Source organism: Rhea americana, unplaced genomic scaffold (assembly GCF_003343005.1).
Source record: "Rhea americana isolate MKP2758 unplaced genomic scaffold, rheAme1 scaffold_163, whole genome shotgun sequence".
Taxonomy (NCBI): Eukaryota; Metazoa; Chordata; class Aves; order Rheiformes; family Rheidae; genus Rhea; species Rhea americana.
The window spans coordinates 219229-240632 of NW_028185739.1; the positions used below are offsets into that span (position 1 = coordinate 219229).

Genomic DNA, 21404 nt, shown 5'->3' on the forward strand with positions numbered 1-21404 from the left:
TAAGGACATTTTTTTTTTCTAAACCCATTTGCTACCGACACGTTTTTACCAGCATCTCCCTTTGTGCTGTTTATTTGTTTCACTTTCCTACGAATGGCGAAGCAGTGGCTGGAGCGGCGAGTTGCTGCGGGCGCCGCTCGCTCCTCGGCTCGGGGCTCGCGCCGTGGTTCTCCCTCCCTGGGGATCTGACTTGGCATCTTGCGCAGGAGGTGAATTCCCTTCCTAGCAGCCTGATAGGTAGGAACAGAGATCACCAACTTTTAAAAATACATTATCTCCTGCTAAACTGGTTTGCGGAGGAAGGCGCTCCGGGCGACGGCGCTGGAGGTGCTGGGCGCGTTTTCCYGGGCTCGAGCAGAGCGCTCAGCGCCGTCTCTTCGGGTTACCTACGCCGGCATGCCCCGCATGCTGTTACTTTTTTTACCCTTGCCAAATCTGCACACCCAAACCACCCCCTCCRGAAAGTCCTCCTGACAAGCAAACTTTGTTCCAGCCAGCACGGGGGAGGGCAAGAWGGCCTGGGGGGGAGAAGGGGGAATAGCTGGACTTTTTGTCCCTCTGCCGAAATGTCCCTTTTGAACGGCTTTGCCCGGGGAGCTGTGCTCTGGCACGGGGGTAAGGAGCGAGGATGGAGCAGGATCGTAAACTTGTTATTTGCTGCAGGGGTTTTGATTTCGTTCACGAGATGCAGAGGAAGGGTTTTCTGCCCATGCAGGGAGCACAGCGGCAGAAGCACAGTAAATCTAGCCTTTCAGAGGGTTTATTTTTACATTAGCTGCTTGCTGATGGGCTCCCGGAGCGCTTGCAGCCCGTGGCCTTCCTGGAACGGGACTTGCTGGGGCCGAGCAGCGGGGACTGGTGCTGCAGGCGGCTCCGGGGAAGGTGGGCAGTGGCCGCTCCGGGAACCTGTAGCAGGCTGCGGAGCTCGTTTCCCGCTCTCAAGGTGAGCGTCTGGGTCTGGCAGCGGGGAAGCGAGGCGGGGGCTGCTGGCCTGGTGCCGACGGGGTTGCACRGCCACGGCGGGTGGCCCTCGAAGCGCGGGGCCGGCGGGGCCAAGGGCCGGCCCGTCCTCGGGGCGGCGYGGCCCCGCTGCCTCGGAGCTTCTGAAGCCCGCTGGCGAGTGTGGGGTGGTTCGGCTGACCGTTGCGGGTGGCCTGCGGGTGCCAAGGCTTTGCTCTCCGTGCCACGGGAGCTGAGCGGCACGCGTTGCTCCTACACCTCCGCTTCCACTGGCGAAGTTGCGGCTGCTCCGTGATGTCTCCCGTTCCCGTACTTAAAACCAAAGAAACTTTGCAGGAGCTTGGTGTGGTTCGAGCAGGTTGGTGCGGCAGGGGCCTGCGGCTCTGCTGCTCTCGAGACCCGGCGGAGTCGCGCGTTCGGTCCCTCGGCGCTGGCAGGAAGCCCTGCGAGCCGGTGGCCCGTGCGTCCGCTTGCCATCCCGCTGCGAACCGACATTCCTGGCTGCTCCAGCTTTATTCCACTGCAAAYGCTTAGCACGGATTCGTGTTCAACTTGCTTCGTGTGTGCCTGCGTAATTGCAGAAATCAGAAAGGCTTTTAYTACCTGAGAGACAACCCTTAACGGGCGGTTGTGGCTGATGGTACCGACCCGCCGTCAGTGCATCTCTGCTCTGATTTTACACCCTGGAAGTTCCCAGCCGTGCTAATGAAATGCATGCTGTTTATTTTCCTAAAAAAAAAAATGCATTCATTGAAAAAAAAATAAAGCCACACTCAGGCAGAGCAGTTGCTACCTGCTGCCGGAGATGCTGCGCTGGGGAATGAGGTGGAGAAAGGCCGCTTGACTCTTTTGTTCTCCTGTCRTGTGGCCGTGTTGCTGCGCGTAGCATCACTACCAGCCGGGAACTGCCGATGGAAAATTTATGTTTGCCTTAGGAAACACTAGTTTGTCAGAGCTGCGTCCTTTTGCCTGCCTGCTCCCAGCTTGSCCTGGCAGAGGGCTGGCGTAGGGCTCGGGAGGGAGAGCCCGGAAACGCCGCGGCCGGGGCTGGGGCACCCCCCCGGCAGGGTCCCGGGCAGCGTGACTCCTGACAAGCCGTGCAGGGCTATTCTATTTTATTGCTTGTTTGTTTATTTTTCACCAACTTGCGAGGTTTTGATTTCATTATGCTGCAGTGAGGAAGATTCGGGAAACTCAAAAGTTTTACRTGATGCATCACCAGTTTCCACCCACTTTGAGCTCAGAGAAGAACACACAAAAGGGAAATAAATTAGTGCAGCTTACAACAATTCTGCCAGAAAATACCTTGGTGCTTTTTACCCTGCTCTGCTCCATTCGGAGAATAACTCCAGGAGCCAAATCTGCTCCTTTCTGTATACTTTGCCGCTGACTTCAGTGAGGCCTGTGCACCGGTATCTCCATCCAGGCCGTGTCCCATGCTCAAATGAGCTTCTAATTGCGGGACCCTGCTGGTGCGGGGCTGAGCAGTGCACGGGTTTGGAGCCCTGCTGCCATTTCCAGCAGGCAGAGTCAAAGGTGTCAACCTTTGGAAAAGTGGGAATTGGAAATTTTGCTGTTTGGAATCCCGCCCTCCTCCTCCGCTGCGCTTTATCCACCTGCTGGACCATATGTCCCACGCTGGAGCCGGTCCAGCCCCGAACAACAGCCCTTGGTCTGCCCGGGTGCCGCGGCTCGGCAGGAGCGGGCGGCCGAGCGGACAGGGCTGCGGGATAGCAGCGTCCCGGCTGTTTGCACGGGGCGTAAAGGAGGGAGGGACGTGGTGTGAATCTGCTTTAACACAGCGTTTATATAAATCTTGCTGATGCAGCGGCTTAAGCACACACATAAAGTGAAGCATAACATTAAGGGCACTGCTGAAACAGCCTTGTCCCCTTCTCCTGCGAGCACCGAGAGCAGCCCCCCGGACCTAGGACGGTTTAGCAGCTGCTCTTAGTTTAAGCACGTTGTTTTTCAAGGGGAAAGCTACTTCTGCAAGCATTGCAATAGCGGGAGGCTCCCTTCCCTGCCCTCCTTGTCCTGCTCCTGCTCGCAGCCGTTTAGCTGAAGAATGCAAATGGGGAGATGGATCTGAAATATTTGAAATTCTGCCTTTCCATAATTTAATGCTCCATTACCGTCCAGGCCTGCTTTAGGCATGTGACCGTTATAAAAGATGCAGTCTAGTGGCTTCAGCGGCCGGGTGCCCTCCCCCATCGCATCCCCCCGGGTGTCTTATTGGGGAGGAAGAAGATAATGTGGCTCATCCTTGAAGCAGCCTGCAAGAGCCCCGTGGACACTCACTCGCCCAGGCCAAAATCTGCTGGCCTGAGTCGTTATTTTTTAACTCTGACTGGTGAAGGCGGCTAAGACACTTCCTTGTCTGTTGGGAGGAAGGTTGGTGAGGTTATAAATCAATACAGCAAAGAGATGTGGGGTAGCAGCGAGAGCAATGGGGGTGTCTGAGCCTCCTTTTTGTTGCAAAACGGGGCTATTCTGAGCTGGGCTGGCGCGAAAGRACAGAAATACAGACAGGCTGGTGGAAGTGCTCACGGGCACCGCCAGCGGCACGCGGGGGCTTCGGCTGCCCCGCGGCGCTCGGGCTGGGGGTGCCGCCGCCCTGCCCGCCTGCTCTCGGGAACAATGGCAGCTCGGCCCTATTGTTCTACCTTGCTCTCCCGGCAGGAAAGGGAGTCCCGGGGCTGCGGCGGTGGTGGTGCGCGGAGCCCGCGGCTCGCTGCGCAGGAGGGCGCGCGGACGCGGAGGTCCCTGCGGTGCGGGCGCTGCCGTCCCGCGCGCGTCTGTCCCGCGGCAGCTCCGCGGGGGAATTCCCGTGCGGATGAGGCAGCCGGGCTGGAGTCGGCCCTGCTGCTTCCTTGCCATGACACGGGCGCCTTCCGGAGCCGAAGGGCTGAGCTGAGGGCTGCGGCTGCGGAGGATCCGAACCTGTGCTAGCTGCTGCGTGCACAAGGCAGTGTAATATTTGCTTTCCGTGGCGGTTCTCAGCCTGCGATTTGGGTGTTGGGGTGCGACACTGGCTTTTGGTATATAATACAATAATTTAATACCAGCCTTTGTGCCCAGTCCCCCTTGCTGCCTTGCATTGCGTTGTGGGTCCRTCCCGGGAACTGGAGTGGGGAATGCCGATGCCGGCAGCGTCCTCATCCAGGCTGGCCCGTGCCCTGCAAAGCAGCTCCTGCCCGCCCGCGTCCCCCACCCGCCCCAAAGCGGACAACTGGCGTGCATGTGCGCGCAAGTGTGCCTGCCCCCCGCGGTGCCGCGCCGGGGCCGGGCACATGGGCGGAGGAGCTGCCAGGGCCCTTGGGAGCRGGCCTGGGGATACGAGGGTAAATAAGGATACACGGGGGAGTGGGACGGAGGGGGCAAACAGGTGCCGCGGGAGCCGCACGGGCACAAAGAGCCCCTTGTGCGCCGGCGCGCGCTGCAGGGTGCACAGGCGCTTCCCCGCGCCCCCGGGCTGGCCGGGGGCCACCGAATCCCCCCTTGCAAGGGGAGCTAGCAGGAGCACTGCTAGCTGCCAGGCTCCTAGTGATGAGCTGGGCTCGGGCATCCCCCTTTGGAGACGGTAAGACCAGTGCCAGGAATGCTTTTAAAAAGTGCGCCTGGTCCAGGCTGGGGAGCAGGGAAGGGACGGTGGAAATGCAAGGCTGGTTCTAGCGTCGGCTGGATCCTTGTGCTTCTGCAGAGAGGCAGGTTTTATTGTGGTTTAGCAAGCCCGGCGGGACGGTGGCACGGTTTTCCTTCCTGCCCGCTGCGAGGTGCTCGGCCGGTGACATCCGCTGCCTGGGGCTGCGGCCGTGGAGCCGCGAAGCGCCCTCCCGGCAGCCCCGGGGCGCCCCGGCCCGACCCGGTCCCGTGCAGGGGCTCGCACCGGCCCGTGGCAGGCGCTGGAGCRCCGGTGCCAGCGCTGAAGCCCTGGTGCCGCTGCCTGGCCCGGGCCAGGGGCGGTTGGTGCAGATGGGTCTGTGCTGAGGAAATGCCCTTCGTCTTCCCCCCGCTCCGTATCCGTGCCATTCCCGGGGTGGGGGAACCCGATATCTCGCAGGAGGAACTGATAGGCAGGTCACTTCGGCTCCGCTGAGTCCTACTGGGGGAAAAAAAACAATGTTTTTCCTTTGAACAAAAGCTGGAAGCTTGCTTGGGAGCTGAGCGGCTCCCCCAACCRCAGCGACGGTAGTGATAAAAATGGCATGAGCCGGACCCCCGGCTCCCTCCTGCCGCTTCGTTATCTGCAAACGAGCCCATCAGCGCTGCCCGCGTGAGTGGTGGCCGGGGCCGCGGCTGCGGGTCCTGCCCCGGCGCCGGAGGTGGCTGGGGCCGCGGCTGCGGGTCCTGCCCCGGTGCCGGAGGTGGCCGGGGCCGCGGCTGCGGGTCCTGCCCCGGCGCCGGAGGATGCCCTGGCTGCTCTGCGGGATGCAGAGCAGCGGCCGGACGGGACCGAGCGGCCTCGTGAGCGCGAGGACCCGAGTCCCCGCCGCGAAGCAGGGGTAACGCCRGCAGAGTGAGCGCAACGTGCGCTAGTGAGGGGCGAAGCCAGGCCAAAAGCGTTTCCCTCGGGGGCCTTCATCCGCGCGTAGCCAGCCGGCCTCTTCTCGGCGCGCGAGACGCAGCAGAGCGGCGCTCAGGGCTGCTGTGGGTGAGTCTGTGATGGCCTGGGGCGGATGATGGCGAGCTGCTGGCRCGGAGCAGGACCGCTCGAGGCTCCCCCATCCTCCAGAGGAAAGTTGACCATTGCACCCCGCAACCGCGGAGCAGCTCCTGCCGCGCCAGCAAAAAAATCTGCTCCGAAAATGTCAACTGGCCCCAGCAGCTGGGACGCGGCCTCGAGCCCGGCCCCGGAGCGGCGCAGCGCGCTCTCGGCGGGCGGCAGCTGGGCGGGGGGAAGCGGCTCCGCGGAGCCTTTCCGCCTCCCGCCTTTCCCAAGTAAGCAGCTGGCGGGGGCTCTGCTCCGCTATACGGACTTTCTTGCTGCAGTTTAGAAAACCGTGCGAAACGACCGCTTTTGATACTTCCGGGGTTCGTGGCAAGTTCGGGGGGAGAAGCGATGCGGCCAGGCGCCGGCGGCGGAAATGCACAGAGCCGCRCTGCGTTCGGAAGTCGCCCTGGGCTCCGGGGGGCTGAGTTCGGATTCGCCGGGGCGCCCGTGTCCCCTTTGGGGCTCACGCGTGCACCCAGCTCTTCTGGAAAAAAAAAAAATTGGTGGGAAAAAAAAAGAAGGGGGAGGTTGGAAAGAGCAAATAGGGCCACTGAGTGGGGAGGTCGCCYCAAGCCTGGAGGCAGCTGCTGGAAAAAAAATGGCTTTGGAGGAGGTGTAAAATGCTACGAGAAGGGCAATGAGGGCTGGTGGTGCTGGGGCGGGGGCTGCACCCGTGGGAGCATCTCCCGGGGAGGCCGCGGCTGGGAAGCGGCTCCGCGGCCGCGGAGGCGAGGGGGCGGCGGGCACCGCGGCGGCAGCGGCGCTGCCCTTCCCTTCCCGGCGGAGGCTCCGAGGAAGCGGCCGGCGGCGCGGGAGCCCCGGGCCACCGCGGCGCGGACCGCTGGCGCGTCCCTCGGGCCGGAAGAGCGGCCGCGTTCGCTGCAGACCTCACCTGACGCCCTGTCCCACGCATCCGGCGCGCCGAACGAGCGCGCTGCGCTCGCTGCCCCTCCCGGCACCTTTCGGTCTCAAAGGTGCGTCGGGGGCAGATAGCTATCAGATCAGATTAGTTAAATGTCTTTTTTTTTTTCCTATAAACGCAGAGCAGGAGAGGAAAAGGGTCAAATGTCTCGGTCCCTCCATCATGCGATAGGAAAGTACTGTTTACGAGCGAGCCGAGTCAAACGTGCCCCCCGCAGTGCCTGGAAACGCTGAGTGCGTGAAGTCGCACAAAAACTCCCTGGAGAGCCGCCGCTCGGGTAAGCCGCAGGGCTGCTCGCGGCGAGGGCAGGACAGAGCGGCGGAGAAAAGGAGGGAGCCGCGAGAGCCGGCGCCGGCCGCTCCGCCGGGTAAGTCGCCGGCTGGTCCCTCCTGCCCCGGCTCCGCCGGCCGCCCTCGCCTCCCTTTACCGCAGCGGGTTTCGTTTGTTTGCTCTGAGGCTTCTTTTATAATTTTTTATCCATAATTGATCCCTCGCTGCGCAGTGATGCAATTTGCAGAGGGGGAGAGCGGCGCGGTGGAGCCTGCCCGTGCCCTTACGGAGGGTCGCGGGGAAGGTGGGTGGGACGGGGTGGGGGGGTTGCAGGGCCCCCGGGCGCTGGAGCGGCTCTGAGGACCTCGGCACCGCCCCGGACACCCGGGATCGGCAGCCGCTGCCGGCGTCGGTGGGGCCGGGAGCCTGATCCGGCCGGYGTCCCCTGGGTACCCGGGAAAAGCTCAGCAGCTCTCAGAGCCGGTTTTGCTGCTGTTTCCCCGCTGCCTGCAACCAGCCAGGCAAAGGCTTCTGAGAGGCGAGAAATTGGTGTGGAACTTGATTAAAAAATAAAAATTGATGCAGAAAAAAAGGTGAAGAAAGGAAAGGCAGTGGAGGAGGAGGCGGGGGAAGCTTCTGCCCTTTCCCCTGCGCTTTCACCTTGCTCTTCCCAAGCCGCGTGTCTTCGTGGGGCGAAGCTGGACTGTGCTCTGCGCTCCCGTAACCTTCTCAGAAAGCAGTTTTACTGCTTTTTTGAGATTTTGCTAAGGGCTGGATTCGACCGGCTCCCTCCAGGCCGGCACTGAGCACATGGACTGGCGCCTTGCTGCTGGTTCAGGAGCTCGTAAGGGCTCGGTAAACGGCAAAGAGCCGCTGCCAGGGCGCTGCGGGGCGGCACGCTGCTGGCGGCATGCCCCGAGGAGGTGCCGCCGCCGCCCTCGGCCATGCAAAGCTGTGACCTGTGCGGGGAGGTTCGGATTCTCTTTTTTTCCCTTATTGATGCGTCTTGTTGGCCAAAGCAGCCYGCTGAGGCCGGGAGATGGGTCCCGTGCGGTGCCCGGCGTCGCGTGGGCGGTCGCGTGGGCTTGTTCCCCACGCCTCGCTCCTCGGGGCTTTGCACCGTTCTCAATAATTCCAGCGCGAGTGGATGGAGTTTCCTCCGCTTCCCCGATGAGATCATTCCTACGCTAATAAATCTCACCATCAGGAAGTTCCACCTGATGTTCGGTTTAATTTTTCCCCTGCTTAAAACCCTCCTATCACTCATCCCAGTAAAGGAAAAGCCTGTTTGGGTCAGGGCTGTGAAGGCGGTGGACCTGTGCCAGTTTACACCCGGGGAAGGACCCAGCCGCCTCGCTGGGTTTGGTTTCATTACGGTTATAAAACCGCTGGTCGGGCAGCGGCGGCTCGTTTCGTCCGCGTCCCGGCAAGAAGCGCGCAGCACGGCTCCGGCCGCGGTGAGCGCCCGGCGGGCCGTCTCCTCCGGGCGGGCGACGCGCGCGGGCGCAGAGCCGGCCGCTGAGTAATCCCGTACGCCAAGACCGGAAAGCGTCCCTCTGCCAGCTCATAAGCAACCGGAGCAAGCTGAAATGTCAGAACCCCCGTGAAACCCGAATTAGCAGTAAATTGGAAACTGTTAGTAAGAGAGGGGCCGTTAGGGGCAGTGGCCTGCTTAAACGCATGCCGAGCGGGCTGGAGCGGGCTCGAGGACCCAGCCAGAATATGAGGGTTTTGTCGCTGTGCTTGGTGCGTCTCTGTCCCTCACCGTTCTCGCTGGAGACGTTTTCACCGTAGCGTTCCCACCCGGAGCATCCCGCCTGGCCAGGCCGGTGCCGCGGCCGTTCCCAGTCTCCGCCGCGCGGGAGGCTCTGCAGCAGCTTCCCCCTCCTGCAAAACCTGCTTTTCCCTGGGCTCCGTGCCTCGGGCAGCCCCGGACGCCCGTCGTCCTGGTGGCAGAGCCCGTTGCTCCCCGGGAGACTCGCGGCACGCTCCCGGGGCCGGCTCGGTGCGGGAGTGCTAGCCGAGCCGCGGGGTTTCCRCCAGGCGCCGGCGGATCCTCCGCGCGGGACGGCCTTGCACTGACGGGCCGTGGCCGGGGAAGGGTGCAAGCACTGGGAAGAGGCTGAGTTTGATTTAGTTAAGCGAAAATATTCCATAAGCCTCTTTTAGAAAAGCAGGATGTGAGTCTCCGAGTACAGCRTTTCTCCCGCTAAGGACTAAATCTGCTCTAGCTTAGCGCTACGCAGCTTTTCAGTGCTCGCAGACAGTTTACACAAAGCTGGGACCATAGACGGGTGTGTGCAAGAGAGATGGTGGAGATACAGTCCTTTGGTTAAGCAGCCCAGGTCCTTTTCTTCCCCTCTGCCACAGCCTTGGAATTAATTCTTTTCTCCCTGTCTTGCAAGTGTAAATTCTTAAGTGAATTTAGTGATTAACACTTTCTTTTTCTCTCCTCCCAAGTTTTGAATAGCACGGCTGATTAGATTTTTCCCGTGAACCTCCGAAGGGTTCCTCTGCTGGCATGCATCAGAGAGATATGCATTTAATTAGCAATACTAGATAAGGCCTAGAGGCCTTCGAAGAAGGTAGGTTGGATTTTTGGAGAGAATTAGTGAATGCTATTTGAGTTGGTCATAATTGCTTTAGGGTTGAATTTTGCTGCTGACCAATCTTCCGTGCAGTAATAGGAACCCTCCATTTCTAGTTTTCATCTCAGCAGATGGAGCAGCAATGGTATTTTTTCCCCCCCTCAAAGAGTCATAGCGTGGCAATGCTGGAGCTGTGGAAATAGCAACTCTTCCTCCTTRCAAAGAGGCGAAGGGATCCCCAAGATCCTTCCTCGCCGCGGGGGCACAGGCACAGTCCCGGGCCGGCTGGAGAAAGGGGGAGGCGGGGGGCGATTAGGGGGCTCGGGGACCGCTCGCAGCGGGGCGGTGAGGGGGTGGCCCACTCCCGGGAGTTTCCGTGATGCTGATGCTCTCCCGGCAGCGTCACCGCCTGGCTCCGACGCGTGGGACGTTTCCGGAGGTGTGACCGCCGGTGGGGCCAGCCCCGGCACGGCCCCGGGCGCACGGATTTGGGGGTGTTCGAGCCCCAGATCCGGGGGCGGGAGGGCCGGGGTGGGCACTGCCTTTGGGCCGCAATCCTGGGAACTGATGGCTGGAGGCAGACCGGCCTGTTCCGCTCGGACCGCRGGAAATCCCGGCTCTCCCTGAAGCGAGAGCTCTTGCCTGCGATCCCAGGTCTTGTCGGGCGCGGAGGGGCAGCCGGGTCCGAGGGTCGCTCWGCGGCAGAGCAGCAGCCTGGCAGCTCTCTTGCCGTTTGGGGCTCCTGGCGGTTTCCCATTTGTCCCGGGAAAAGCCCAAGGCTCCAATATGTGTTGTTTCAAATAGCTTTCGTGAGACTTGACCGTGGCATGACACAAGCATCCTCTAAAGCGCAGAGCCAGGCTTATAAATTCCTATGCCCGTAGCAAGATGCCCTTGGTTCCTACAGCCAGATCTGCAAACTGGAGCTTGTTGAAAAACGCAGATGTTTTTCGTACAAAGGTGTTTTACTTTCTTTTTTTATCCCACTGAAAATGTGTATGTTCTCCCAGCCAGCCACTCCGTGTCGCAGCTGCAAATTCAGCCAGGTTTGCACAAGCAGCAGTAAMTCAGGCCGTGCCGTCTGCTTTTCTGTCTCCGGGGTTTGGGCTGCCCTGGGCAGGTGGGGATGAGGATAGCGCCAAGAAGTTTCTGCTGGTTTGGATTGAAAATCCTGCAAGCCCAGCTCAGGAAAACGGCGGTTCAGAGGATCCTGCACCTAAAGGTGTTCTGCTGGGGTGTCCCTGCTCCACCCCCCCTTCCCTTGCCAGCCCAACCRTCCCCCTGTTTGCCATCTCAGCTGCCTGCAGGAACGAGCTCCCCGTCGGCTGGGGCTGATGAGTTCGGGGGGGGGGCACGAGTTTGTCGGTGTCTTGCAAGAGACACGGGGCTGGGTGCAGGCTCGTGCACGGGGGCGCAGACCCGGCCACCGGCGCTTCGCCGGGCCTGTCTCCGTATGGGGCTGGTGCTTAGGGCAGCTTGGCGCTGAGCCCCGCGGTGCTGCGCCTGCTTTGCTGCTACGGCAGCRCGGTAGCAGGGTGCAGACGAGCCCCGGGGCGAAGGGCTCGGTGCTCAGCCGCAGGCGCACTGAAATCCCAGCGCTGCATCACGAGCCCGGAGTCCGGAAACCACGAGCTTCGAGGTCGTCGCCTCTTCTTCCGTACGCATCCGAGCTGCATTTCGAGCACGCCACGCGGGCTGCTCGCGGCCGCGCGCCCAGCCGGGCGGGCTGGCAACCTCGTGACCTTGCCCCGCGCCGGGGGCCCTTCGGCGCGGCTCTCCCTGGACATCCCTCCGCGGGCACGAAGCGGAGGAAGCCATCTATTCTTTTATGTGCGAAGGCACGCTGGGCGGAAACGCTTGGAAAGAGCCCCAAAAGGACATTCCAAGTCTAGCAGGAAAGCGGCCTGCTCGTCTGGCAGGAGACGGGCTATTGTCTCTCCTGGTGGCCAGCGGGGATTCCTCGGGCCCTTTATGGAAGAAGAAAACCTGTGTGTGTCTTATTTTTTCCTCTGCCCGCTCTCGAGGGGCTACGGGGGGGGCGGGGGGCCACAAATGCTGCAGCATCAAAGTGTGGCTTTTGCAAACGCAAGGATGCTTAAATGCCACCCTCTCCGCCCGTCTGTGCGGCAGGATTGGCCCCTGGGCGCAGGGCGCGATTAGCACCCGCACCGTGCAGGAACAAGCCCCGAACCCGCACTTCTGCCCTTTCTTTCTCTTGAGACGACCGAGGCTGGAATTGCTGCTGTAAAAYGTAACTGCGATTGCCTTAATTGGATCTTCTTTATGGCTCTTCCTCGCGCGCTGGCTGCTCGGGAGAGTTTGCGTGGTTGTGGCTTTCTGCCCTCACTGCACTCTGCGATACTTTCRCCAGCGCTTGGGTTTCAGGTCACCCCGGTGCGGGCGCTGCATCCCTGCCTGAGCCCCTGGCAGAAACTCTGCCGCGGCTTCGGGGAACCCAGGCGAGAGCAGCTCGCTTGCGGGCTTCCCCCGGAGCGGCCCGGGCCGCCGAGAGCCTCTTCCTTGCGGCAGGGTTTTCGGTGAATACCTGCGGTGTCTGCGAAGGGGAAGGACAGGTCCAGCCGGTGGCACAGGCTTTTCTTGGCCCTTGCTCCGAGCGCTCCGTGCAGGTGGGTGTTGCCTGCAGCGACCTTCTCTGCAAAGCCACGTGCTGCGTGCGGAAAGCAAGGTCGCGGCCGGCCTCGTGCCGCTGCGGAAGCGAGCGGCCCCCGGCGCCGGGCTCGTGGGCGCCCGTGTCGCTTCCGGGGCCGCAACGACTTGCGGTGCTGGGGTGTGAAAAGCCAGCGTCCTCGCAGGGCCAGGGTCTGGGACGAAGGTGTCGCGCGAGGGTGTGTTGCTTTACCTCCCCCACGCTCTGGGCTCCTTCCCAGTGCTCTGCGCCGGGCACCAGGAGCAGGAGCCTCCTTGCAGCAGCCGGGGAGAGCGTTTCCCTGCCGCCGGGCACGGAGAGGCTCTGGGTGCACCAGAGGCTTGGGGGGGGCGGGAGGTCGCAGGTGCCCTGGTCGCGCGGTGCTGGGGCAGGGTGGGGGGRTGTTGGCGGCTCTGCCCCCAGCATTTGGAGCCTCTCCGCTGCAGCACGAACAGGGGAGGGAGGGTCGGCTCGCAGCCAGGAAGGGTGGCACAGCGCGCGGGGAGAATTGCAGGATGTGCCGTTCCGGGGTACTAGTTCAGAAAGAAAAGCTGCCGCCACCCCAAAACCTCAGCCCGCGGGCCCACCGGCGGAAACGGGCCATTCCCGCTGGAAGGGGAGGACGCCGGAGCACGTTGCTGCCCCCCACCCCATGCCCCGAGCGTCCCGGGGGGCAGCCCCAGTTTGGGTCAGGTCCTGCCCGGAGCGCGCAGCAAAGCGGCCGCTGCCAGCCGCAGCCGCCCGGGCACGAGCACGTTGAGCAGCGGGGGGATTTTTTTTTGCCTTTGAAAGGTGCTGGGCCACCAGCAAAGCCCTGAACTTCTCAACCAAGCTCCTGGGTTTATTCCTGCCACCGAGCTGCGGAGGCGCCGGGGGCACGGTGCCCGCGTGGCTTTTCGTGCCTCAGTTTCCCCTGCTGGGAGGCAGCGCGGGGCGCGTGGGCAGCTCGCGGGGTGCGAGCCCTGCCGGCGGCGCGAGACGAGGCTTCCCGCTGGCTCCCGGCCACGGCCGTTTCGCTGCCAAACGTGTCCGTTTCCGCCCCGGGGCCGCGGCGTGTTTCCACGAGCGGCGCGGCGCGGGCACGGGCAGGACGCCGCGGCCCGGCTGCTGCCGCCGCTGCCACCGCTGCGCCGGCCCGGAGGAAGCCCCGCGGCCTGCAAAGCACACCCGTTTCTCCAGCGAAGGGCAGGGAACTGGGATTAAAAAAAAGCCCCGCTAAGATCAGAAACCCCGGCGCGCCCGTGCCCCATTGTGGAGCTGTCACACTTCCCTTGGCTTTATTGCTTTTGTCCAACACCCTATTGTTCCACTTCCTTTTGTCCCCTGCGCGCAGCCCTGGCTTTGCACTACCCGGCCGCCTCGTTGTTTTCGTTTCTTTTGTTTGAAGTTCCTGAGAGGAAGGTTTTATTTTCAGCCGTTTGATTAATTCGCAGCTTGAGCCGGGTTTTGTTTGTTATGTAATTGCTGCCCCGAGCCGGGCGCTGCTCCCGCCGGCCGGGCCCGGCGCCCGCCCCCCTCGCTCCCGTTTTCGGGGGGTCCCCGGGAGCGGAGCTGCCCAGCGCGGGGGGGTCCCYGCCGCCCCCAGCCCACCCCGGCGGCCCCCGCGGTCCGGCTGGTCCTGCTGCCCGGCTCCTGCCTCCTTTACGTGCCAGCGTAAATCGGTTCCTTCGCTGCCCATTTTCYGCCCGGAAAGGCCGGCGCGGCGAGGGCGATGTTGGTTCCCATCCGTGCCGTGCCGCGGGAGGCTCGGTGGCCAGTGCAGGGAGAAATCCCTGCTAGCAGAGCATCTCTGCCCCCTCGGACGTGCCCGCTCCCCTTGCCGTGATGCACGTTGGCTCGCTGCCCTGACGGCCCCGTGCCCCGCTCCGGCCCCTCGCCTGGCCCTGGCGTGGCCGGTCCCAGCTCCGAGACGCGCCGGGGGCTCCCACAGGAGCGATTCTGGTTGAAATCCCAGGCATTGTTTAGCGGGGCCAGGATTTCCACTTCCCTTTGGAACAGGAAACCTGCCTGCCGTCCCGCAGGCTTTCGAGGCACGGCCGGCTCGCGAGCCGGAGCCGGGGCCGCCCGGGGGCTCGGGTTCAGCGCGGGGCTCTGATGCCGTGCGTTGACCGCGGCCAAGTCCTGGCGCGTCTCGGGTTCCTCTCCCGCGGGCTGTTAGACGAAGCGCAAAGGCACACGCTTGCATTTGCCCTAAATCTCGTGCTTTTAGGTGGGTTTGCCTCGAGGCTCTGTTTAGCACTCTGTTCCCATGGTGGCCTGGAGAAAGGAGGTGCGCCGGGTTTGTTTTCCGTGGCTAAGCTATGAAAAGCCAAGCTCGGGAAGCCGGGAACGATGAGGGCACCGTGGTGGAGGGCAACACCAGTGCCCTGCCAACCGGGAGCGAGGGCTGGGAAAGGGGGTGCCTGTCACCTTGGGGGGCGCAGGGGCACCCCGCGGCTCTGCTAACGGCCCTGCCGGCCCCGCAGGATGTCCATGAGGAGCCCCGTTTCTCCCCACCTGGACCTCGATGGAGCCAGCAGCATGGTGAACTGCACCATCAAGACGGAGGAGAAGAAGGAGGGCTGCTACGAGTCCCCGCCGGGGGCTGCCCCGAGCGCCGAGCCCCGCGCCAGCGACTTGCCGGGGCCGCCGCCGAGAGAGGGCACCGACCCCCAGGCCCTGCCGCAGGTGGGTCCGGGCTCCGCGCGCTCCCTTCCTCGCGCCCGCGGAGCCGGGGTCTCCCTGCGCCGCYGGAGATGCCCGCTGCGGGCATCGCRCCGCTTCGGAAGCGTTCTGCACCCGGGAGGACCTCAAGCGCTGCAGCCTTTCTGCACTGCCACCCCCTAGTAAGTCGCGCTTTGTGTGCCGCAGGAGTCCTGCTCGCCGGCCAGCGATGCCCAGGAGTCCAGGCGCTCTGCCTTCGAGCCTGCCGTCAGCAGCCAGGAGAAGCTGGACTTCAACAGAAACCTAAAAGAGGGTAAGAAAKGTTTCTGAGCGCCCCGGAGACCCCCGGGACAGACCTCCCCGCTCCCTGGGGCTTGCTTTGGGCCTCGCAGCGTTTTTGCGAAGCGCTGCTCTGCGGGATGGGAACATCCATCCTGCTTCGTGGYGCAAAGCTGCAAGCTGTCCTCACCGAGCTTTCCTCTCCCCGGCTCTGCCGGGCTGCCTCCCGCTGCGTGCCGACGGCAACAGTTATGCCAACCATTGAGAAATTACTGTCCAGTGACTGGAAAGAGCGGCTGCTGGGCCGAAACACCATGGAGTCCAAAGAAGTGAAAGGTGAGCCTCAGCGCTTTGCTGCCCACCTCCACCGCCCTCCTTTTTGCTCTTTGTSCCTGAACATGCTGGGCTGGAAACACTGTGTTTCCTGGGCTAGCAGGAGGGGAAATGTGGCTGTAATTTTGCATATTTAATCAAAATGTGTAGGATTTTAACAAAACATTCATTTAATTTGACATTGGGGGGTTATCACTGATAAAAGTTTGCAAGGACTTGCCTGTGACTGCCCAGACTGCTGAAGCAGGAAGGTTCACCAGCCCTTCCCTGAGCTCATCAGGGCCTTCACATCCTGCTCTCAAGTTAGCACTCCCTTGGYGATGCATCACCCACAAGCACCCTCCTGCAGTCGGGACGGTGTTCGCCCRCTCATGAGCCCCTGACCAGTAGCTGCTTGGCTGCTTCCTTGGCCCAGGAACCCAGGAGAGCCTGGCAGAGAAAGAGCTCCAGTTACTCGTTATGATCAACCAGCTGTCCACACTCCGGGACCAGCTCCTGACAGCCCACTCGGAGCAGAAGAACATGGCAGCGATGCTCTTTGAGAAGCAGCAGCAGCAGATGGAGCTGGCACGGCAGCAGCAAGAGCAGGTGGGTGCCCGCTGCCTTCCCCACCACTGCAGCCCATCCCTGTGGGCAGCCTGCTCGGGGGGAGCCGGGTGTCAGGACCATGCACCCTTTGGTGGATGCCTTTGGCAGGCGGTGCTGCTGGTTGCTGGTGCAAGAGCACGGAGGCCCCCTGGAAATGGTGGGAGGGTGGCTTTGGTATCAGGCACGCCCAGACTTCCTCAGCCACTCCGGAAACCTTTCCCTTTTCTGTACTCTCCCTTGCCCATCCCAAAGACTTCCCGTTTTGCTCCGTGGTACCAAGAGTCTCCAAGTCATAGCTGTCTAGTCCCTTTCTGTGTGTACAGGTGGGGCTGTCCCAGGCRATGGGAATTGCTCTCTAAAATAATTAAACCACACCGGGTCTTTCCCCAGTCCTTCTCTCCTTTGCTCTTGAACATCCTTTTTTTTTCTATCCAGCAGCCCCTGTGGCACTATGTGCAAAGATGATGTCCCCAGGCACATGTCGGGGTGTGGGGTGAAGCATCATCCCTCCAGCCCTTGTTTCTCTCTCCCTCTGCTTCTCGAGGTGGCTCAGAYGTGGCTCAGATGTGCCCCTGGGGCACGAGATAAACTCGCCAAGCAGAGCTTGCCCGTAACCCTTGGGAGTCTCTGCAGAGCGGTGGTCCCTGCTGAGCCGGTGCCAGGCCACTTGTGCTGGCCCGTAGCCCCAGCGGGGTCCCTGGGAGCCGCTTGCGAGCCCCCCAGCAGAGCAGGTGCCCTGCTTCACGGTGCTGTTACTGCTACTTAGCTCCTTTGTCTCCCCTTCCGCCAGATCGCGAAGCAGCAACAGCAGCTCATCCAGCAGCAGCACAAAATCAACCTGCTGCAGCAGCAGATCCAGGTACAGGTGGGGGCCGCCTCCCTGGGACACCCCCAGCACCGGGCAGCTGCAGCCTGTGCGCCTGGCTCGCGTCTGGGCCAGGCAAGGGGGGTGCACACCCTGCCACGTCCCTCAACAGTTATCCGGTCTCTCTGCTTCTCCCCTGTCTTCCCTCCAGCAGGTCAACATGCCCTATGTCATGATTCCTGCCTTCACCCCCAGCCACCAGCCTCTCCCCGTGACTCCGGACTCCCAGTTAGCTCTGCCCATCCAGCCTATCCCTTGCAAGCCAGGTGAGACGGGTTCCCAGGTCCCGGGGCTGAGGGCTGGGCTGCCCGAGCCCTGCGGTCTCCCACAACGGCTCTCCCGTTCTCCTCCCTGCAGTGGATTACCCCGTGCAGCTGCTGCACAGCCCCCCTCCTCCTACGCTGAAGAGGGCCAGTGGCTCGGGCCACCTCCAGATGCAGGTACAGCCCCAAACTGCCCCTCTGCACCAGAAGCCAGGGTCCTGCGCGCTTGTGCTTCACCCTCCCTTCTCTCCTCCGCAGGAAACCTCGCAGCCGCTGAACCTGACGGCCAAACCCAAAGGCTCTGACCTCCCCAGTGCCTCCAGTTCACCCAGCTTGAAGCTGAACAGYTGCCAATCCCTCACTCCTAGTCACGGGACCGCGAGGGACCTACAGACGAGCCCTTCCAACCTGCCTTTGGGTGGGTACCCTAACACACCTTCATTGATGGACACTCCCCTGGCTGCCAGCTCCAGGGCCGATTCCTCTTCTGGCCGGTTCCACCTCCCTTAGACAGGAGACATCTCTGCTACCTGGGGGTATCCTTAGTGGACAGAAGCCACCTTGCTGCTCTGTGTCTCCCCAAAGGGCCAAGCAGCTCCTGTTGTGATTGCTGGGGTGGGACTGGGTGCTCTGGGGAGGTTTTGGAGGTGCTGATGCTGACAAAGGCACCATGCTGGTTTGTCACCAGGGTTCCTGGGCGAAGGCGATGCTATCACCAAAGCAATCCAGGATGCACGGCAGCTGCTGCACGGCCACAGCGGGGCCATAGAGGGGTCMCTGAGTAACCCCTACCGAAAGGTGAGCAAAACCTGCTGTACRGTTGTGATTTATCTCACCTTACCCCCCCAGTAGTGGCCACACTCAGGGTCTCTATCGATGGGAAGGTTCCCCTCTTAGCATCTGCTCAGGCACCCCAGCTCTGACCTGCCCCTGCCTGGCAGTAGATGCCCCTCTGCTCTCTTTCAGGACCACATTGGGATCGATTCTTCCCCAGGAAAAGAGCGGATGGAGGAGACCCCTGCCCACAGGCTGGACGAGGCCTTGTTAACCTGTGAGATGGATGGTAAGGACAGCACAGGGCCTGAGCACAAGAGAAGCTAAGAGCACCACAATGTAATCCACAACCTGCATTTCTTAGCGTCTACTCAAAGTTGTCTCTTGGTCTGTGAATATCTAATACAAGGCCACAAAAGCTCTATTTTCAGCAGCTGAGACCCCGTGGCTCCCTAGCTGAAGCCAATTTCTTTTCCTAAAGGATCTAAGAACTCCAAATTTATGAAAATCAACAGATTTGTTGGCCCTAAAATAGCCCTTTGGGGATGCTAACATGCATGCTCCTGAAGTTAGCAAATGCTTGGGTGTTTCTCTCTGAGTTTTGCCCATGCAGCATTTGAAGGTCTATGGGAAGAGCCTAGCACAGTGCATGACTTTGCTGCAAGTTTAAAGTTCTCACTCTGCATTGGGGGCTGCTGTTTGCTCCTTCCTGTTGGTTTCTGCATTTCATCTTTGGTCTCAGCCTTTCTCACTCTCCCCTTTGCAGGCTCACGGCACTTCCCTGAGTCCAGAAACAACAACCACATAAAGCGGCCCATGAATGCTTTCATGGTGTGGGCGAAGGACGAGAGACGGAAGATTTTGCAGGCCTTCCCAGACATGCACAACTCCAGCATCAGCAAGATCCTAGGTAAGTTGTCCCACAGCAGTGCATGGTCTACTCCACTCAGCTGGCCCCACCTTCCTTGCTGCTCCCACTCTTCTTTGAGATGATCCTGAGCCTCCCAGGCGTGAGGCCAGAGCTCAGTTTGGCTCCCAGCTTGAGTTATATGGAGGACAGGGAACGAGACAGAAGAAGGCATCATCTAAACAGCACAAGGCACTCTTCTGCCCTGGGGCATCAGCAGGATTCGGAGCATGTGGCCCCTTGCACAAACAAGGCTTGAGTACCATCTCCAGCTCACTCAGCAAAGCCTCAGCCAGAAGGCCTTCAGGGCAGATTCCTTCTCTGGCCAATAACCTCCCAGCCGGGGTGCAGAGCCCAGCACTGCTTTAATGGGAGAGCAGACTTTCCCCCTAGGAGACAGGATTTGAACCAGAAGCTGGGCTCACCATCCTCCAAAGCATACTCTCCCTATGAGGATGCTCTTTCCTCCTCTCTTGGAAGTTCAGGCCTTGAGTTTTCTTGTCATCATCTCACGTAAACCTACCAAAGCCTTGCATCTGTAGGACCCTGCTCTTGGCTGCCCTGAACCTCACATCCCCTCTGTGCTCAGCTGATCTTCAGCCGCTCTGTTCCCATCGGCCTGGTGTGATGCAGGTTTTCAGCTCTTTTGAGTGTCTGTAACACCACGGGCCCCATGTGGCTGTGTCTTGCACCCTTCTGAGGATGGTGATTCTGCAACAGCTCTGTCCCACCAGCCCTTCGCCTCGGCTGTGGTTGTACATAGCACGGCCATTGCACCCTGGCCTCGCACAACCCCTCTAGCTGTTAAAAGAGGGCAGCATGGTCTCCAAAAACCCTGTCCAGAGGACTGGGAACAAGCGTACAGGGGCACAATGCAGGGGTTCGGTGGGTTCCCTCCAGCAGACGCGCCTTGTTCAGCCTCAGACTCATTTCAGCATTTTAAAGAAGAAACAGAACATTTCCCCATGAATCGTGCTGGCAGGATCTGTGCCGTTTCCATCTTGCAGCCGACAGGACTGGGGCATCCAGGAGCAGGCGCTCTGTGGTGTGCTGGTTGCTCTCATCGTAGGTGTCTACAGCTTTAAATAGCTAGCACGATTCTTGCCTGGGGAGCCTGAGCTGGTTTCTGCTCAAGGAATGCAAGTTTAGCAGGTGATACCTGTGCACGAGCGGTCCAGAGGCGACACTAGCCCGGGCTGGGGAGTTTCAGCTCCTGTGTGCTCTGCCTGCACGAGAAGCAGCTCCCGAAAATCTGGGTCTGAGCCAGCACGAGGGCGAGTGGTCAAATGCATGGGGGGAGGACGCAGCCCAGGCGCTGCGGGTGGCTGTTCGCGTGCCTCAGTTTCCCCGGGATGCCAGGAGCGATGGCTTTCTCGTGGTGCGGGTGCTGGAGCCGGCGCTCCCTTGGGGTGGGGGGAGCTGGGCCACGCTCGGAGGACGCAGAGCGCCTGCCCAGCCGGCTGCGAGCCCCGGCRGCGCGGGCCGGCACGCGCTGCGCTGCGCCCTGCGGCGGGTGCTGGCGGGGATGGCGATGAAGGTCACCGCCGGGGGAATGCGAGTCACATGGCGGCACGGGCTATTTTAGCTGCAGCACCTGCTCCCATACCTTGGAGAGGGCACAGAAGCGACAGCCCTGGCCGGAGAGGTGACCCGGGAAGGTCGGGGAGGGACCCGCTCCCGGCCCCGCGGGAAGGTGCTGCTAGCTGCGGTGCGGGGTCCCGCCTGGGCGCCCCGTGGCGCCTGGGACCGCAGCGCGTCTCCCGGGCCGGTCGAGGCCGCGGGGCCTCCCGGCTGCATGCAAATTCGGCCGGTGTTTGCGTAGCTAATTGTGCGTGCGTTAATCCCGCTCGTGCGGGGGGATGTTGGGGGCCCGGGGGCAGCGCTGCAGCAGGCGGCCCGGGGGCAAGCGGCGGCAGGAGGTGAGCGTGCCCCGCGGGCGCTCTCCGCGCAGGCTCCCGGTGGAAGTCCATGACGAACCAGGAGAAGCAGCCGTACTACGAGGAGCAGGCCCGGCTGAGCCGGCAGCACCTGGAGAAATACCCCGACTACAAGTACAAGCCGCGGCCCAAGCGCACGTGCATCGTGGAGGGGAAGCGGCTCCGCGTGGGCGAGTACAAGGCGCTGATGAGGAACCGGCGGCAGGACGCCAGGCAGGGCTACTTGATAGGGTAACGCGCCCCTTCCTTGGGTCCACGCGGGCCGGGGCGCCCGTGCCGCACTCCAGGCGGGCGTCCCCGGCGGCGGCGGGGCGGGGGGGCCGGCCGGTGACTGCGTTCCCCTGTCCCGCAGGCCCCCGGGCAGCCAGCTGCCCGCCGCCGCCGCCGCCTCGGACGTGCTGTACCCGCGGGCGGTGGGCGTGCAGCTGGCGCCGCCGCTCGTGGAGCACTACCTGCCCCGCGCCGCGGACCCCAACATGCCCGTCATCGTCAACACGCGCAGCCTCAAGGACGGGGACGGCGAGGACGGGCACTCGGTGGCGGACGGCGAGGCGTACCGCTACAGCGAGGAGGAGGACTCGGAGGGCGAGGACAAGAGCGACGGCGAGCTGGTGGTGCTGACGGACTGAGGGCTGCGCGGCCGGAGCGGGCAGCAGCGGGCTCCCGCCGGGCAGAGCTCGGTGCAGCCCCGCGTCCGGGCTAAGCGAGGCGGAG

At 62.2% G+C, this 21404-nt stretch overlaps 1 protein-coding gene across 3 annotated transcripts; it reads left to right on the forward strand.

The window, feature by feature from the left end:
* The first annotated feature begins 218 nt into the window (after positions 1–218).
* Positions 219–21398, forward strand: SOX13 (SRY-box transcription factor 13). Of its 3 annotated transcripts, XM_085300343.1 has the most exons (14): positions 219–237; positions 14567–14768; positions 14952–15057; positions 15273–15359; positions 15772–15944; positions 16735–16803; positions 16961–17075; positions 17167–17249; positions 17331–17490; positions 17761–17870; positions 18039–18135; positions 18613–18756; positions 20705–20921; positions 21043–21398. In XM_085300343.1, the coding sequence occupies exons 2-14, from the start codon at positions 14568–14570 to the stop codon at positions 21317–21319; spliced, it is 1839 nt and encodes a 612-aa protein (XP_085156469.1). In that variant the 5' UTR covers positions 219–237; position 14567; the 3' UTR covers positions 21320–21398. The 3 variants fall into 3 exon arrangements, with proteins under 3 accessions (XP_085156469.1, XP_085156471.1, XP_085156470.1); XM_085300345.1 differs by lacking the exon at positions 219–237 and having other exon boundaries at positions 14081–14768; positions 20705–20903; XM_085300344.1 differs by lacking the exon at positions 219–237 and having other exon boundaries at positions 14082–14768; positions 16964–17075.
* The last annotated feature ends 6 nt before the right edge of the window (positions 21399–21404 follow it).